At 40.5% G+C, this 19,607-nt stretch overlaps 1 protein-coding gene across 1 annotated transcript; it reads left to right on the top strand.

The window, feature by feature from the left end:
* The first annotated feature begins 16,074 nt into the window (after positions 1-16,074).
* On the top strand, positions 16,075-18,037 carry LOC117518533 (uncharacterized protein C1orf115-like). Its single transcript, XM_034179682.1, has 2 exons — positions 16,075-16,759; positions 17,752-18,037. Exons 1-2 carry the CDS (start codon positions 16,574-16,576, stop codon positions 17,890-17,892), a joined length of 327 nt encoding a protein of 108 aa, XP_034035573.1. The 5' UTR covers positions 16,075-16,573; the 3' UTR covers positions 17,893-18,037.
* The last annotated feature ends 1,570 nt before the right edge of the window (positions 18,038-19,607 follow it).

Genomic DNA, 19,607 nt, shown 5'->3' with positions numbered 1-19,607 from the left:
AAGTCACTGTCAAATCATCAATCTGCAAGTCCCAATTAATTCAATTTTACGCTGTTTAAATTACAATAATTTGACACGTTAAAACTCGCAAGTTTTAAATTCGTAATTTTTTTTATATTTTGCGGTAAAATCTCGGAGTGACGTCACTGAGTGTGTAATGCTGGGAAAACACTTCCGTTTTCTATTTAAAAGTCAAGTTCCTTGTAACCCATAAAAAAACAGATTTACAACATTAAACAGACGCGAACAAAACACTTTGACAGCGATAATAAACAGACCGATTTTTAAACTTCAACTGCAGATTCTTTTTTTTACCCGAACTGACGAGCAGGAGCAGCCACGCGGTGTTAAATAAAAAAAACTCTCCCCGGTAATAACTTCCTGTTTTGATTTTCAAATTAAAGCGACCCAAGCGTGCCTATCGATCTTCAATTTCATACAGAAACGTTTTGTGTTGTTCTTTTATTTCAAAGTAATTTAAAATATTTCTAGTGTTATCTTCATATTTCTCTTTCTTCTCTAGTTTACTTTCACAATTACATTTTTTTTAACTGTTCTCAAAATGTACCAGTTACTGTGATATTTTATGGTAAAATGAGATTTAGAAGTAGATTTAATGAGGTAATTCTCAGTATTTTTAAGTGAGTGATTCTTTGTGATGTGTTGAGGGGTTTATTTTTTATTTTTCCCACCCAGTTTGGGAACTCTGGACCCCAGGAGAGTAAGGGCCCCCTGACACAAGCATGACTTTGATTTACGCACCTGCATGACCTGTGTTGTGCAGGAGAGTAAACCCGTCTTTAACGGGTGCAGACTGAATGTGAGAGGGGCGCTGGCACATGTAATTATGCCAAGAGAATTTTGAAATGTCAAAAAAATCCTTCACGCATAAATGTCGTGCTACGTGGCGTGATCGGCTCGCCAACACGACGTGCAGCTCGTGAACAGAGCGAGTGGTTGCGTCAGCGGGTTTCATCAGAGTGCAGCTTGTCTGAAGATGTTAAATCTCTCATAACATACTTTAACAGCTGCACACAAGAAGAAAAGAAAATGCAACTGTTTTACCAAGCCATGACAATGTAAACATGACAAATAATTACCTTTTTAGACGGCTCCAAATGCTTTCTTCAGCTCATTCAGCGCACGAACGGCGCTACTGGAGCAGCCCTCTGTGATTCAGGAAGTGATTAGAGCCATTTCAACAGACAACTTGCAGAGAAAATGATTAATCCACTACGAAATAATTATTTTATATATGCAGTGTAGCATAGAGCGCATGGCAGGCAGTGTAACAAAGCACGGCAGCCGGCTGGGAACACAGCAGGTGGGATCATCACAATGATGCAAGTGTGTGAATCAAACCCTTACTAAAAAATAGTACTAAAAAGTAGTATAAAAGTAAACTGGAAGTATACTTGAAACATACTTGATGTTGACAGTTAAGCAGTTTAAGTTGGCGCTTTTATTTTGAAGTCTTATATCTGGACTTACTTTGGTCAAACGAGTGCACATTGACCCCGGTGTTCCACAGTGAAGGCTCCGTGCTGCGCTGTGACCCGCCGCAGAAAAGTTCCGAAAAAAGTAAAAAAAAATAAAATAAAAAATAACTCTAACAAAATTATTTAAATAATTAAACAATATATTTTTATATAACATTTCAATGCTCCATGATTTAATTAAGCCAGTGGAAGCATATATTTATAATATTTTCATTGAAAGCACATATATATATATATATATATATATCAAAGCACGTCATGGTTTGGTAAAGACGTCATGGGCTCAGTCGTTCAGATAAAGCTTGTAATACAGTAAAATACGCAGTCGGCTATCCTAAAGTTCCCATTTTCGTTCATCATGTCGGAAATAATGATAGTAATCACCCAAAGGAAGACAGCGCGCGCTGCTGGTCACATGACTAGGTAGTAAAGGATTCCGATTGGGTGAGAGTGTCACGTGATCGTATGTAGGTCAAAACAAGAGGATTGGGACTGAAAAACCACATGAATGACAAAATAATTATTTTTATGATAAAATTAACAAGCTTTGGGCTGATATGGCTCAAACTAATAACACAAAAGCAGAAGTTTCATTAAGGGACAATATTAAGGGACAATTATCAATGTTACTGTGGCCCAGGTAGAAAAATTGCTTTTAGAATGTAAAGAAAAACCGTTAGGTGTTGATAATATTGATTCAAAATGATTGAAATTTGCTGCAAGGTCAATTGCTGTCAGTGGCTCACATCGTAAGTGTAAGTTTTGAGGAGTTTGTCTATCCACAAGCATGGAAAATGGCCAAAAAGTGCTGCTGCACCATTCTGTGGCCCGAACAGTAGACTGATTAGTCTGTTACCTGCTCTGAACAAAATTATGGAGAGAATTGTCTTTGAACAAATTCAAAAATATTTTTCAGATAACAACTTAAATACTGATTTTCAACATGCATACCGGGCAGGTCATTCAACATCTACAGCTATGGCCCAGATGACAAATGATTGGCTGATCACATTAGATAATAAAAGGTTAACAGGAGCTGTACTGTGGATAACCTCTTGTTAGGAAAAATGCAATGTTATGGGTTCAGTCCAGCAGTATCTCTTTGGCTTAAGCGTTATCGACGAGACAGGAGGCAAACTGTCTTTTTTCATGGAAAAACTCTCAGATGAGAAAACCGTTTGTTGTGGTATTCCACAGGGAAGCTGCTTAGGACCTCTCCTGTTTTCTATATACACAAATTACTTGCCGCTAGTCCTACAGAAAGCCAAAATATCAATGTATGCTGATGACTTAGCTATTTATTCATCACATACTAATGTCCTAGAACTCAAAATTGTTCTTAGTGAAGCTCTAAAATCTATGTTAGAGTGGGTCACAAATAATAAGCTAGTTCTAAATATTGGCAAGACAAAAAGTTACCAAACACATGTTGCTGACTGAATCCAAGCTGAGGCTTGCTGTCAAAGATGTAACTGTTGAACAGGTCAGCAAGACCAGACTGCTTGGAGTTGAAATCAACTCTGAACTATCATGGTCCAAACACATTAGTAGAGTAGTACGTAGGATGGACAGGGGTCTTTCACCAGTGGGAAGATGCTCCCACCTCTTACCTTCTAATATTACTGCTGATGTGGTAAAAATTCTTGTTCTGTCACAGTTGGATTATTGCTCTGAGATTTGGTCTTGTGCTGCTACAACACACATAAATACCCTACAACTGGTCCAAAACAGAGCCGCACGATGTGAGCTTCAGTGTCCACTCAGAACTGATGTGAACTGGATGCATAACACACTGTCGTGGCTTAAGGTAAAAGAGCGATGTACAGCCTCATTGTTGAACTTGATGAGGAGCATTCTTACAACTAAATCTCCAAATGTACTTTACAAAGAATTATCGTTCAGTCAGAATGAACATGATTATGATACCAAACATTAGAGGTGGGCGGATCGATCCTAATATCAATAATATCGATACCAACACTGGTATTGATATTGAATGACCTTCGTGTAAAAAGATCAATAGTCAAGCTTTTTTTCTGTCCTGCACGCACTGACTGCTGCGCACGCAGATTCATCAAGGTCTATTCTCTGTCTGTAAGAACAGCACTGCTCTGTGTCACACAACACGGAGCAGCGCACCCTCCCCCCCTCAGGTCTTTTGTTGTTGCGCCGTCATGTGGCTCAGCTGCGCCAGCCAACAGCCATACAGGCAGGCTCAGCCTGGTCTGCCCACTCAGCGCTGTCCTTGAGTCAGCCCTCTACCTCAGGAGATTTTAAGTTGTGTTGAGTGATATTTTTTTAAACAAAAATGTTGATTGTGATAATAAAGTATGTTGTTGTCACATACAAACGTAAGTCCCTTCGGCTGCTCCCTTGTTTTGTACTCGGGGTCACCACAGCAAATCCAAGGTGGATCTGCATGTTGAATTGGCACAAATGTTACGCCGGATGCCCTTCCTGACGCAACTCCACATTACATGGAGAAATGTGGTAGGGGTGTGATTCGAACTGGGAACCTTCCGCACTGAAACAAGTGCATTAACCATTTTGCCACCACCCCTACGTGTTTGGCGAAATTCTATCCTAGGTCTTTTGGATCCTTTGGATCTATGAACAGTGTTGGGAGGGTTACTTTAAAAATGTATTCCGATACAGTTACTAGTTATCTGTTGAAAAATGTAATCAGTAACATAATCCAAGTACCATAATATTAAAGTAATGTAATTTGATTACTTTCGGTTACTTCTGGATTACTCCAATATCAAATATGCTAATACAGACAAAAGAAACTAAATATAAAGTCTTGACTACATAGTACTGTTTATTAAGCAAAAATCAAACTGTTTCTTTTCCATGGCATGCTCTGTTTTACTTCACATTATGAATTAATATTGTTTTAAACACACCCAGTGTTCACCTGCTAAATTTTCAACAAAAAATGCCAAACAAATGAAGGATAATGAAAACTCAGGCGTGTGCGGATGAATTTGTAATTAAAAGTGGCAGAACAATATACAAAACAAAGTCTACTACTTGTTCAGTAAATTCGCACCATGTTTAACATATCAGTCCACTTATTGAACTTTCAAAATAAGAACAGCAGCATCATGAAAACCATTAAGTAAATCCTGTCAGTAAGGAGGCGTGGTCGCCATTTTAATTCCGGGCAAGTTAGTGATTTGTGTGAATAGAAGTTCAAGAAACAGGTGGAATATGCCGGAAAGCTGCACATGTTGGCAAAGGCACAAACGGAGGAACAAGGGAGACAATATTTCCTTCCATAAGTAAGTGGTTTTGGTTCTTCTTGTCACTTTGTCCGTGATATTTGGATGATAAACAGCTGTATGTCTCCTGACGTGTCGCCCGATGACACGAACCATTAACTCTTCACTTATGTCTAGTTGATATTTTCCACTGTTAGACCAATGTCTAGATAAAATACTTGTTGTTAGTGATTAAAATTGTTTGACAAAACTGGGGATTTTTTTAAATTTGCACCTTAAAATAATGAGATTATAATGACCCGCGCTGTGCCGCTCACAGTCACACCCACACACACACACACACACACACACACACACACACACACACACACACACCACTGACCATGAATGAAACTCGGTCAATAAAGGATAACTGTGTAAAAATATAATATATATATAAATGTATTATAATGGTGACGCCTCAGCAGCTTGAACAGCGCAGATCCATGTAACTTTCAACACTAATATTTGGGAATGTGTGTGTGTCAGAGTAAGTTTAATACTTTCCTGACATAATTTAATGTCATTTAATTTTACTGGCTCGATATCCAGGTCAAAATGGCATTTTAACACGTATTTTGTGAGCATTTTTCTGAGTGTGTTCAGTCGCGGATCTCCATTGAAAATGCATTAACATCCGGGTACTTCGTCAATATTTTGCCCGGTTAGGTGACGTCATGTCGCTGTGCGTGAAGGGACGACTTCGTTTCAAAGAAAAAAAAATATTATATACAGATAACAGGGTTCTAGTTAGGATAAAAATTTAGCGTAGCGGTAATGTCGAGGGAGCGAAGCGACCGGGGGGTGCGGAAGGGGGAAGCTTTTGAAAATTCAAGCTAAAAATTGTCCATTCTAGGGGAACCCAAAGGGGAAAAACCAGGTACGACAGTCCAAGTCCCTTCATCATGTCCAGAAGGCTGGGGACGTTTGTTGAGTGGACAATCTCATTCTGGGTTAGTCAGTACATGACCCTCAGTGAGACAGTCAGAGTCTGTGGACATTTTTAAGTCAAGACTTAAAACCTATTTTTATTCTCTTTCTTATGAGTAGTTTTTATTTTGTTATGTTTTATTTTTTTTACTTCTGTTTCAATTAGGTATTTGATTTTTTTATTTTTTTTTATTTATGTGTGAGGCACCTTGAGGCAGCTTTTGTTGTAATTTGGTGCTTTATAAGCTGATTAAATTGAAATTGAACAACATTTTATTGAGTCTTAAAGTAAATAATCAATCAATCAAGTTTATTTCTAGAGCCCTTTACAACACTCAAAGTGACCAAAGTGCTTTACAACAAAATTTAAAAACAAAACATGATAAAAACAAATATCCAGCAGCAGAACCATTACAAAAACAATTAAATAAAATGTGCATAAAAACATTTAATAGCATAAAATAAAGCACCATCGTGCTACTGAGTGTTAAAAGTCAGCCTGAACAAATACGTCTTGAGCCTGGACTTAAAAAGCTCTAAGTCAGAGATGATTCTCATTTCAGGGGGCAATTTATTCCAAAGTTTGGGCCCAGCAACAGAGAAGGCCCAATTACCCCAGCATTTAGACCTGGACCTGGGCACCTCCAGTAAAAGCTGATTTACTGACCTCAAAGACCTGTTTGAGACACAAGGATGCAAAAGCTCAGTCAAATAGGGAGGAGCCAGGCCATTAAGGGCTTTAAAGACAAACATCAAAATTTTAAAATCAACTCTAAAAGAGACTGTAAGCCAGTGCAAATTAAAAAGAACTGGGGTGATGTGCTGACGTCTTGATATGTTTGTTAAAAATCAGGCTGCAGCATTTTGCACCAGCTGGAGACAACTCAGAGATGTCTGAGGAACTCCGACATAAAGGGCATTACAGCAGTCAATTCTAGAGCTAATAAAAGCGTGGATAGTTTTTTCAAGGTCAGTGTGGTTTAAAAATGGTTTAACCTTCGATAAAAGACGAAACTGATAAAAAATTGTTCTTACCACGCTGTCAATTTGTTTGTCAAATCTAAAAGAATTGTCAAATACCACCCCAAGATTTCTTACTATAGGTTTCAAAGACGCAGACAACAAACCAGAACCTAGAAGAGCAGGGTCACCAAACAAAATGTAATCAGTTTTGTCCTCGTTCAAATGAAGAAAATTTTGCTGTAGCCACAGCTTTCTATCAGCCATGCAGTCTGACAAACGTCTGATAGCGTCATTTGTATTTGAAGACACTGGCAGATAAATCTGCAGGTCATCTGCATAGCAGTGAAAAGACATGTTATGTCTCTCCATAATGGAGCCCAGTGGTAACATATAGAGACAAAACAAAATGGGGCCCAAAATGGAACCCTGGGGTACTCCACAAGACAAGTTTGCAGCAGAGGAGGACAAGTCACCTCTCATGACAGAAAATGTTCTGTTCATTAGATAGGAACTCAACCACTTTAATGCTGTGCCACAAATGCCAACGTGGCTCGACCCTCATGTGGTGTCACAGGAACCACATGATTCAGGTTGAGTTCATGCAGTTTTAGAATGGACTAGTTTGCCCCATCTGTCATGTTTAGTCTTCATGTTACGGAGTAACATAGGTCAGAGGCAGAGGTGCCAAAAAGGGGAGAATAAGGAAGAGGATGCTAGGGGCCCAGAGAGGCCCCTTACACAATTATAATACTGACAAAATAATATGGGGGGTGTGGCCCAGTAAATCAAATCAAATCAATTTTATTTATATAGCGCCAAATCACAACAAACAGCTGCCCCAAGGCGCTTTATATTGTAAGGCAAAGCCATACAATAATTACAGAAAAACCCCAACGGTCAAAACGACCCCCTGTGAGCAAGCACTTGGTGACAGTGGGAAGGAAAAACTTCCTTTTAACAGGAAGAAACCTCCAGCAGAACCAGGCTCAGGGAGGGGCAGTCTTCTGCTGGGACTGGTTGGGGCTGAGGGAGAGAACCAGGAAAAAGACATGCTGTGGAGGGGAGCAGATATCAATCACTAATGATTAAATGCAGAGTGGTGCATACAGAGCAAAAAGAGAAAGAAACACTCAGTGCATCATGGGAACCCCCCAGCAGTCTAAGTCTATAGCAGCATAACTAAGGGATGGTTCAGGGTCACCTGATCCAGCCCTAACTATAAGCTTTAGCAAAAAGGAAAGTTTTAAGCCTAATCTTAAAAGTAGAGAGGGTGTCTGTCTCCCTGATCTGAATTGGGAGCTGGTTCCACAGGAGAGGAGCCTGAAAGCTGAAGGCTCTGCCTCCCATTCTACTCTTACAAACCCTAGGAACTACAAGTAAGCCTGCAGTCTGAGAGCGAAGCGCTCTATTGGGGTGATATGGTACTACGAGGTCCCTAAGATAAGATGGGACCTGATTATTCAAAACCTTATAAGTAAGAAGAAGAATTTTAAATTCTATTCTAGAATTAACAGGAAGCCAATGGAGAGAGGCCAATATGGGTGAGATATGCTCTCTCCTTCTAGTCCCCGTCAGTACTCTAGCTGCAGCATTTTGAATTAACTGAAGGCTTTTCAGGGAACTTTTAGGACAACCTGATAATAATGAATTACAATAGTCCAGCCTAGAGGAAATAAATGCATGAATTAGTTTTTCAGCATCACTCTGAGACAAGACCTTTCTAATTTTAGAGATATTGCGTAAATGCAAAAAAGCAGTCCTACATATTTGTTTAATATGCGCATTGAATGACATATCCTGATCAAAAATGACTCCAAGATTTCTCACAGTATTACTAGAGGTCAGGGTAATGCCATCCAGAGTAAGGATCTGGTTAGACACCATGTTTCTAAGATTTGTGGGGCCAAGTACAATAACTTCAGTTTTATCTGAATTTAAAAGCAGGAAATTAGAGGTCATCCATGTCTTTATGTCTGTAAGACAATCCTGCAGTTTAGCTAATTGGTGTGTGTCCTCTGGCTTCATGGATAGATAAAGCTGGGTATCATCTGCGTAACAATGAAAATTTAAGCAATGCTTTCTAATAATACTGCCTAAGGCAAGCATGTATAAAGTGAATAAAATTGGTCCTAGCACAGAACCTTGTGGAACTCCATAATTAACTTTAGTCTGAAGAAGACTCCCCATTTACATGAACAAATTATAATCTATTAGATCAATATGATTCAAACCACCGCAGCGCAGTGCCTTTAATACGTATGGCATGCTCTAATCTCTGTAATAAAATTTTATGGTCAACAGTATCAAAAGCAGCACTGAGGTCTAACAGAACAAGCACAGAGATGAGTCCACTGTCTGAGGCCATAAGAAGATCATTTGTAACCTTCACTAATGCTGTTTCTGTACTATGATGAATTCTAAACCCTGACTGAAACTCTTCAAATAGACCATTCCTCTGCAGATGATCAGTTAGCTGTTTTACAACTACCCTTTCAAGAAATTTTGAGAGAAAAGGAAGGTTGGAGATTGGCCTATAATTAGCTAAGATAGCTGGGTCAAGTGATGGCTTTTTAAGTAATGGTTTAATTACTGCCACATTAAAAGCCTGTGGTACATAGCCAACTAATAAAGATAGATTGATCATATTTAAGATCGAAGCATTAACTAATGGTAGGGCTTCCTTGAGCAGCCTGGTAGGAATGGGGTCTAATAGACATGTTGATGGTTTGGATGAAGTAACTAATGAAAATAACTCAGACAGAACAATCGGAGAGAAAGAGTCTAACCAAATACCGGCATCACTGAAAGCAGCCAAAGATAACGATACGTCTTTGGGATGGTTATGAGTAATTTTTTCTCTAATAGTTAAAATTTTATTAGCAAAGAAAGTCATGAAGTCATTACTAGTTAAAGTTAAAGGAATACTCGGCTCAATAGAGCTCTGACTCTTTGTCAGCCTGGCTACAGTGCTGAAAAGAAACCTGGGGTTGTTCTTATTTTCTGCAATTAGTGATGAGTAGTAAGATGTCCTAGCTTTACGGAGGGCTTTTTTATAGAGCAACAGACTCTTTTTCCAGGCTAAGTGAAGATCTTCTAAATTAGTGAGACGCCATTTCCTCTCCAACTTACGGTTATCTGCTTTAAGCTGCGAGTTTGTGAGTTATACCACGGAGTCAGGCACTTCTGATTTAAGGCTCTCTTTTTCAGAGGAGCTACAGCATCCAAAGTTGTGCTCAATGACGATGTAAAACTACTGACGAGATAATCTCTCTCACTCACAGAGTTTAGGTAGCTACTCTGCACTGTGTTGGTATATGACATTGGAGAACATAAAGAAGGAATCATATCCTTAAACCTAGTTACAGCGCTTTCCGAAAGACTTCTACTGTAATTAAACTTATTCCCCACTGCTGGGTAGTCCATTAAAGTAAATGTAAATGTCATTAAGAAATGATCAGACAGAAGGGGGTTTACAGAATACTGTTAAGTCTTCAATTTCCATACCATTAGTCAGAACAAGATCTAAGATATGATTAAAGTGGTGGGTGGACTCATTTACTTTTTGAGCAAAGCCAATAGAGTCTAATAATAGATTAAATGCAGTGTTGAGGCTGTCATTCTCAGCATCTGTGTGGATGTTAAAATCGCCCACTATAATTATCTTATCTGAGCTAAGCACTAAGTCAGACAAAAGGTCTGAAAAATCACAGAGAAACTCATAGTAATGACCAGGTGGATGATAGATAACAACAAATAAAACTGGTTTTTGGGACTTCCAATTTGGATGGACAAGATTAAGAGTCAAGCTTTCAAATGAATTAAAGCTCTGTCTGGGTCTTTGATTAATGAATAAGCTGGAGTGGAAGATTGCTGCTAATCCTCCTCCTCGGCCCGTGCTACGAGCATTCTGACAGTTCGTGTGACTCGGGGGTGTTGACTCATTTAAACTAACATATTCATCCTGCTGTAACCAGGTTTCCGTAAGGCAGAATAAATCAATATGTTGATCAATTATTATATCATTTACTAACAGGGACTTAGAAGAGAGAGACCTAATGTTTAATAGACCACATTTAACTGTTTTAGTCTGTGGTGCAGTTGAAGGTGCTATATTATTTTTTCTTTTTGAATTTTTATGCTTAAATAGATTTTTGCTGGTTATTGGTGGTCTGGGAGCAGGCACCGTCTCTATGGGGATGGGGTAATGAGGGGATGGCAGGGGAAGAGAAGCTGCAGAGAGGTGTGTAAGACTACAACTCTGCTTCCTGGTCCCAACCCTGGATAGTCACGGTTTGGAGGGTTTAATAAAATTGGCCAGATTTCTAGAAATGAGAGCTGCTCCATCCAAAATGGGATGGATGCCGTCTCTTCTAACAAGACCAGGTTTTCCCCAGAAGCTTTGCCAATTATCTATGAAGCCCACCTCATTTTTTGGACACCACTCAAACAGCCAGCAATTCAAGGAGAACATGCGGCTAAACATGTCACTCCTGGTCCGATTGGAGAGTCCGACATTGTTTTTGCAAAGTTAACTGGGTGTCATTACTGCCGACGTGAATTACAATCTCACCAAAATTACGCTTAGCCTTAGCCAGCAGTGTAAAATTTCCTTCAGTGTCGCCTGCTCTGGCCCCCGGAAGACAATTGACTATGGTTGCTGATGTCGCTAACTTCACATTTCTCAAACAGAGTCGCCAATAACCAGAGTTTGATCCTCGGCGGGTATGTCGCCAAGTGGGGAAAAACGGTTAGAGATGTGAACGGGTTGGTGGTGTACAGGGGGCTTGTGTTTAGGACTACGCTTCCTCCTCACAGTCACCCAGCCGACCTGCTTTCCCGGCTGCTCGGGATCTGCAGTAAGATTTCTTTTCATGGGGCCCAAAATCCCTGGCAGTGCTCTCCAACTGATGTTGACCTTGTTTGACCTCAACTTTGGAGACCAACACAGTCAATGCAATTTATTTTCATATATATAGCAGAGAAGCTTGAATCTTCGACTGGACTGGGTTGCTTGACGCGAGGACGTTTCGCTTCAAATCGCAGAAGCTTCCTCAGCTAAAATTCTTGCTCTGGTGGTCTGACTTCTGTCTTGACTCTTGTAGAGAAGAATAATCAAGAAGTCACAAAAGCTTGAGTTTTAAACCTAACCAGACCCCTCCTACCGAGAGGCAGACTGCTATGGGCTGGTGACTAAACAATAGCTCTAATTAGCACCTATTGTGCTCTAGTTATCACCCTCCTAGTGACAGGGCAGCTGTCCCTCTCCTGATGGCTCCCTTGACCACTCTGCTGATGACGTGAATGACTCATTACCATGAACAAAAGACTGAAACTGCTTTGACCTGAGTACCCCATTGTAAACAGGGGACAAAGCGTGTCTCAGACCCCCTCCCCCGTTAAGGCTGGGTTTCAAGCGTTTCACAAAGAATGCCTCCTTGACCCCTGTCAAACCATTTCTTCTCTCTGGCTAATATTTTAACTTCCTTCCTCAAACGTTTCCTTGTCCTCAAACGTGTGGTTAGTGTCTTTAACACGTTTGAGGACATTGTAAACCGGGGAGGGGGTCTGAGACACGCTTTGTCCCCTGTTTACAATGGGGTACTCCGGTCAAAGCCGTTTCAGTCGTTTGTTCATGGTAATGAGTCATTCACGTCATCAGCAGAGTGGTCAAGAGAGCCATCAGGAGAGGGACAGCTGCCCTGTCATTAGGAGGGTGATAACTAGAGCACAATAGGTGCTAATTAGAGCTATTGTTTAGTCACCAGCTCACAGCAGTCTGCGTCTCGGTAGGAGGGGTCTGGTTAGGTTTAAAACTCCAGCTTTTGTGACTTCTTGATTATTCTTCTCTACAAGAGTTAAGACAGAAGTCAGACCACCAGAGCAAGAATTTTAGCTGAGGAAGCTTCTGCGATTTGAAGCGAAACGTCCTCGCGTCAAGCAACCCAGTCCAGTCGAAGATTCAAGTTTCTCTACTATGGAAACCACCTGGACAACTGAGAGCCTACACAGAAATCATTTATATAGCGCCAAATCACAACAAAGTTGCCTCAAGGCGCTTCACACAAGTAAGGTCTAACCTTACCAACCCCCAGAACAAGAACACAGGCCACCGTGGTAAGAAAAAAACCTCTGATGATTTGAGGAAGAAACCTCAAGCAGACCAGACTCAAAGGGGTGACCCTCTGCTTGGGCCATGCTACCAGTTACAAGGTTTTAACAAAGTTTAGCAAAGCTAAGGAAACAAAAATCAGAATAACATCAAAACCAAAGTGCAGCAAATTATGGTGCAGGGCCAGCGTCCATCCATCATGCCATCAGTGGGCCTGTCACCTGGTAGAATATATTCCAAATGCAGACTGCAATGTGCTGAGTCAGCTTCAGGCAGGGCATCTCGTGGTCAGGAAAGCAGATAAATTACGAAGTTGATCACTGGCCATGAGCGCAAGCTTCACTAACAGATCCAGAATTTAGATAAAGTTGAGGCTGAGACCTGTTATGTTACAAATAAAATGAAATTAAAAGAGTAAAAAGCATAGTAACATACTATGCCAGTATGCTGCCATACAAAAGGGAAAATAAGTGCGTCTTAAGTCTGGACTTGAAAGTCTCCACAGAATCTGACTGTTTTATTGATGCAGGGAGATCATTCCACAGAACAGGGACATGATAAGAGAAAGCTCTGTGACCCGCAGACTTTTTATTCACCCTAGGGACACAAAGTAGTCCTGCATCCTGAGAACGCAGAGCCCAGGCCGGTACGTAGGGTTTAATTAGGTCAGCTAGGTAGGGAGGTGCCAGTCCGTGAACAATTTTATAGGTTAGTAGCAGAACCTTAATAGTCCAGTCATTTTATGGTTTGACCCAGAACAAATTGCAACAGAAATGATTTTGGTGGCATTTGAACCGTGAAACTGTTTTATAAAACATACTAAAAGTCTAGAAAGATAAAAAAAAATCGGGAACACTCCCAAAATCCAAGATGGCCGTCCGAAAACATGCAAAAATTTGTTTTACGTTAAAAATATTGCAGTTAAGGCCCAGAAATGTATTGAAGTTTAATATAAACTTGTGTATTGTGGACATTTTAGCACCAAAAGAATGGCTGTAGCTCTTACAGTTTTTGAGATACAGCACATAATCCATCTACACTTGGCTAAAAATGGTGAAATTATGTTGAAACCAAGTAACTGTTCTGAAATGTTCATTTAAAGAATGTAATAATAATATTCTTAGTCTTGTCAGCTGCACTAACTGTTTTAATGACAGATGTAATCACACACTAATTTTACAGTAAAACCAATGAAGCATGATAATAAAAGTTCAGGTGAAATCAGTATTGTGTACATCATGACACTTGAAATTTTACTTGTTCAAATTTCCGTCTCATCATCCTGGTTATCATTGAGTTGGCCTGCATTTGTACACCCTGTACCTCTGCAGTTGCCACACGCTGCTGAGCAATCTAAGTTAAGTTTGTGACATGTACATCACAGAGTACTACAGTCAGTACTGCAGTTACATCTCAGCATGCAGAAGAGAATCTGGTGCTGCTCACAAGTCAGTCATGATTGAGACAACCTGACTATCAGAAACTTTCCATCCCCATTCTTGCAATGGCATGTTGTCACCTTCATCTTCACTTTTCCATTCCTGAACTTGCAAGTAAACTCTCAGACTATGAAACTTGGCAGCTGCCCAAGTTGGTGGCAAACACTGTGGCTGCACATGAGTTGTCTTTGTTGCAACCTTATCACAAAAGCGCCTGTATCTGAGAGAATTGAGGCTTTCTCCAGGTTGTCCACACAGCAGTGGTGTCACCAGTGTGCCCTGGTTGTGCACTGACATCCACTCTATTATATATAAGAGGAACTTCTCTATTCATATTCCAGTGAAATATTGACTCAAAAAGATTACCTTCTTTAGATGAACATTTCAGAAATGGTACTTAGTTTTCAACATAATGCTCAATTTCATCAATTTTTGTCGAGTGTAGATGTATTTTTATGCCATATCTCAAAAACTGTAATAGCTACAGCTATTTTTTTGGTGCCAAAATGTCCACAATGCACAAGTTTATATTCAACTTCAATATTTTTATGGGCCTTAACTGCAATATTTTTAACGTAATAGGACACAAACCAAATTGCTATCCTTGAGTGTATGTAAACTACATATAGGCTGTATCTCAAGAACTGTTACAGATAGAGACCTAATTTTGGTGTCAAAATGTCCACAATACCCAAGTTTATATTTAACATCAATACATTTATGTGCTTAAATATTGATATTGAGTTATTTTGGATAAACTAAATTTTTGCATGTTTTCGGACGGCCATCTTGGATTTTGGGAGTGTTCCCGATTTTTTTTTTATCTTTCTACACTTTTAGTATGTTTTATAAAACAGTTTCAGGGTTCAAATGCCACCAAAATCATTTCTGTTGCAATTTGTTCTGGGTTGACCCCTTTTTTTTCATAAAATGACTGGACTATAAAATCTGATCTCACTGGGACAGGAAGCCAGTGAAGAGATGCCAAAATGGGTGTAATGTGGTTAAACTTTGTGCTTCCAGTCAAAAGTGTGGCTGCAGCATTTTGAACCAATTGGAGACCCCTAATGCTAGACTGCGGTAAACCAGAAAATAGAACATTGCAGTAGTCCAATCTAGAAGAGAAACACATGAATCAGGGTCTCAGCATCAGCCATAGACAGGATGGGAAGAATCTTTGCTGTATTTTGCAGGTGGAACAAAGCAGTCCTAGTAATATTTCTAATGTGGAGGCCAAAGGACAACGTAGGATCAAAAATTACCCCAAGGTTCCTCATTTTGTCAGTGTGGTGTATGACACACGAGCCTAGGCTGAGTGTTAGCTGGTCAAATTGATGCCGATGTCCCACTGGACCAAGATCCAACATTTCAGTCTCCTCAGAGTTTAAAAGTAGGACGTTTAGACATCCAGCTTCTCACTGATGCAAGGCAATCTTCTAAGGATTTTTTGTGGATGAGATTACCAGCAGTTATCAGCATGTATAACTGAGTATCATCAGCATAGCAGTGAAAGGTAATCCCAAAACACCACAATATGTGCCCAAGGGGTGCTATATAAAGGGAGAAAAGCAGGGGGCCTAAGACAGACCCGTGTGGAACCCCAAATCTCATGTTGCCAAGGTTAGAGGTAGTGTTGTTGTAAACAGTCAAAACTATTTAGTTTATTAATCCTGTTATATATATATATATATTTTTTTTTTACAGAAATTGGAGCAACATTAACCTTTGACCCCTGTACAAACTGAAATTGACCTTGTCACCATTTTTGCCCCATTATTCCACAGAATTCACACAGTCCAAACTATACCTTTTTGGATTCTTTATAATCAGACAAATAATGTGGTGTAGTTTGTTTACATTTTAACCCCCGTCTGATCCTTCACTGGCCCCTGATTGGCCCCCACACGTTTGTGTAGGTCACTGTTTACAGAGGCTGGACGTGTCCTTTAGCCCCCTTTAGTGGTAGTGATGACGACAAAGTGGACCACTGGTTGATGGACTGTCTGAGGAGGTGTCTTCACATTGTGCGTCCTCGTGATGCCGGCTCGCTGTCAGTGGACCAGTTCTTAGACCCGAATCCAGACAGTTCCAGTCGCTGACCAGCACCTAACTGGAAAATCCTTTGGAAGTTCCCTTTGCGGCGTGTAGAGCAGAGTGATCACAGTCCACATGACCTCATGATGTCTTACAAACCAGACAGGAAGTCCATCATTTATATTTCTTAAAACCAGTGCAGACTGAAGTACCGGCGTCGTAGTTTTGGGTTGTTTACTGTCTGCAGGAACTCCGGGTGACTCATCACGTGGGACTCCTCCTCACTCCAAAGGTCCTCCTGCCCAAGAAGGGGACGTGTGAGGTGAAGCCGTCTGAATGGACGAGGAGGACACCGCTCCGTCTGCAGCCAGGACGAAGTCAAAGAAATCCTCCAGAGACGTTCACTTCGCCATCCTGTCGGAAAAATACGAACCTCTGATCGAGCAGGAGAACGAGGAGGCGACGAGGAGGAAGGAAGAGAAACGCAGGAGGAGGCAGGAGAGATACAAAAAGTACAGAAAGGTAGGAGACACACAGATGACCTTTGACTGGGTGCGACACCAAAACGTGGAAAAGTTAATATTCTGAAGTTTAATTTCTACTTAAAAAGTTTTCTTGATTGTTTGCATGTTGATCAACAAACGGAAGTTTATCTTCGGAAAAACAAGATTAAAGATGATTTTAGAAATTATAGAAAATAATGTGCTGCTATAATCAAATCCATGAAATTAAACCAATTCACTCATAAATGACGACAAGATTACATAAGTTAATACTGTAAAATAACATTCAAAAAAATGCAGCACATTTAATAAACTTTATATAAAATACAAAATTAACTTTAGTCTGATGTAAAAACGATTAATGTAGTTTTTAAAAACACTAAAATGTTTGTGTCTTTATGATCATTTATACGTCAGTTAAATTATGACTAAAAAGTTCTGTCTTAAATACAAAATAGAAATTAAAATGTGAGTAAAATAAATTCTGCATTCTTGCTCTGGTGAGGTTGCAGGTTTGAGTCCATATTTCTGTGCTTCTGTTAATCACTGACTCAGCAGTGACCTTTGACCTCACTGAAGTTTATCAGCACGACTGTGGAAATAAACGATGACTAAAAGGAGTCAGACAAACGCAGAACCAGACTCTGCTGGAATCTGGACCCGAGTCCAAGAAACCACAAGCAGCCAATTAAATAAATGAAAAAGGCTGCAAGTTTAAAAAAAAAAAAAAAAAAAAAGTCACCTGACCTACTATTTACAGCAGTCTGAGGTCAAAGGTCGCTCCTGTAGAAATTAAGCCAGGCAAAAAAAAAAAAAAAAAAAAAAAGTGAGAATTTCGCACCGAGTCTTTATTTAATGACAACATTCACATAGGTTTTATATGACTCGACTCCTTAGACCACAAAGGACACAGCAGACAGACGCCGGTCCGCTCCTGAGCGCAGGAGGCGCACTCCTGTTGGTGCCTTGCTCAGCAGTCGGAAATTGAACCCGCTTTTCTTCTCTCAACAGAACGTCGGCAGGGCGCTGCGATTCACGTGGCGGTGTCTGGTTGCCGGGTTACAAAACATGGCGTCCAGTTATGCCACACCCCTTTCAGCCATAGCCACAGTGGTAATGGACGTCTGGCCTTCCGCTAGCAGCAAAGCATGATGGGATGGCAGACTGACTTTAGAGTTCAGTAAAACTGTCGGAGGAAGACGTTCCTGGAAACATTTCACAGCAGGTTCTTTTGTATTTTGAAGTATTTTGTGTCAGTTATTACATTTTATTGTAACTTAATTATATTGTTTTGTAATTGTTTCAAACATTTGAATAATAAAAACCATTTTCTTTCCTTTGTTGCAGTTCGGGATCTCAGGGCCCCTCAGGTTCTGCTTCAAACCTGCACGTGGACCCGGATCAGCTCCTGCTGATAGTTCTGCAAATCTTTTTATGCATTTACTGCATAAACAGAGAGGAGGTGACTGAAGTCATACCGGACCACAGTTCAGGTCCTGCTGGAACTGGGGACCTGCAGGAGTTTTGAGTAAGCACATGTCCCAGGTACCAGCAGTACTCAGGAGTCCTCCCAGCCGGGTGCTGGTCCACTCGTGAAGATGACCTCGAATCACTGCCGAGCCAGCGGCTGGATCTCTGGCGGCTGCAGGGCCGGGACAGGAATTCCACCACAGAACGCAGGTGTGACAAACTCAAAGCAGCTGGGATGCATGGACTGAACACAGGATGGCGCTATAATCCTGCACTGACAGCAATTCGTCACGACCTTTGCATTTCTGCACAGTCCGTGGGCTCCAGCAGGGGGCGGACATGACTCGTTTTCTTCTAACATGTTCACCATCACTAATATAATTAAGGCAAAGTCTTGGCCTGAACATAGGTTGTTGTAAATTTTGAAAGCTGCTCAGGATGTGAATTTTAATGAAATATTTATTGAAATGGGCGCCGACACCAGCCATCTCAGTCAAATAAATTGGCAGGAAACAAAATCTTAATTCTGTATGTTACTTTCACACTTACATTCTGCCTCAGATTTAAAGAATAAACGATTCTCAATCAATTTTGTTGAGACAGACGACAGCACCAAGTGGCCAATTTGGGCGCTAGTTTGAAATCGGAGACATGTTTTTGGTTTGGTGACTGGCACATCCGGGCCAGGTTTTTTTTTTTTTTTTTTACACATTTTAACTACTTTGTTTTTTAAATTCCTGGACGATTTGAGGCAGAAAGAAAGACCAACATCTCTCACTCCCTCCATGACCAGAAGGTGATGTTCTGCAGCACCTTCAGTCACAGGCTGGTGACAAATCAGAACATTTTAGACAGACTTTCCTCCCAGCTGCTGTTAGGCTGTTTGATGCGTATCGACTATTAAAATGATATCTGCGATTTGGCACTTTGATTTTATATGTTAATGACAGATGTATGAACTTTATGTCTGTGAGCTGCTGCAACAGCATCATTTCCTGTGAAGGATCAATAAAGCATTTATCAATATAAAAAAAAACAGAATCCAAAGTTTGGGCAGCATTTCAGAAAACATGACAAAGACAAGAGGATTCTGCATCACATCCATCAGTATCATGTTACTTTAACCTGCAGCACGCCCCCTCCTGGGACAGGGAAGAATTCACAATGCAAACATGACGTAAAATACAAGTTACCTTCATGAATACCTGGTGTCTGAAGGAGGAATAAATGTCAGGATACTGAACATGTGGCCATTGTGTGGGATCATTTTTCCATCGTCCAGCTTCGAGTTGGTACAGACAAGATTCCAGTCCTGCTGCTAATTTGGTTTCATGTCGTTCCCGGGTGATATTAGCCAAACCCTCTGGATAGTTGAAGGCCACACTAAAGCTCCAACA

Source organism: Thalassophryne amazonica, chromosome 1 (assembly GCF_902500255.1).
Source record: "Thalassophryne amazonica chromosome 1, fThaAma1.1, whole genome shotgun sequence".
Taxonomy (NCBI): domain Eukaryota; kingdom Metazoa; phylum Chordata; class Actinopteri; order Batrachoidiformes; family Batrachoididae; genus Thalassophryne; species Thalassophryne amazonica.
This window is presented reverse-complemented; position numbering and strand designations above follow the sequence as displayed.

Excerpts from the sequence above, each read along its gene's own strand:
- LOC117518533 (XM_034179682.1), top strand. The coding sequence starts at position 16,574 with ATGGACGAGGAGGACACCGCTCCGTCTGCAGCCAGGACGAAGTCAAAG. Across the intron at positions 16,760-17,751 it reads GATACAAAAAGTACAGAAAG|AACGTCGGCAGGGCGCTGCG; the intron begins GTAGGAGACACA and ends TTCTCTCAACAG.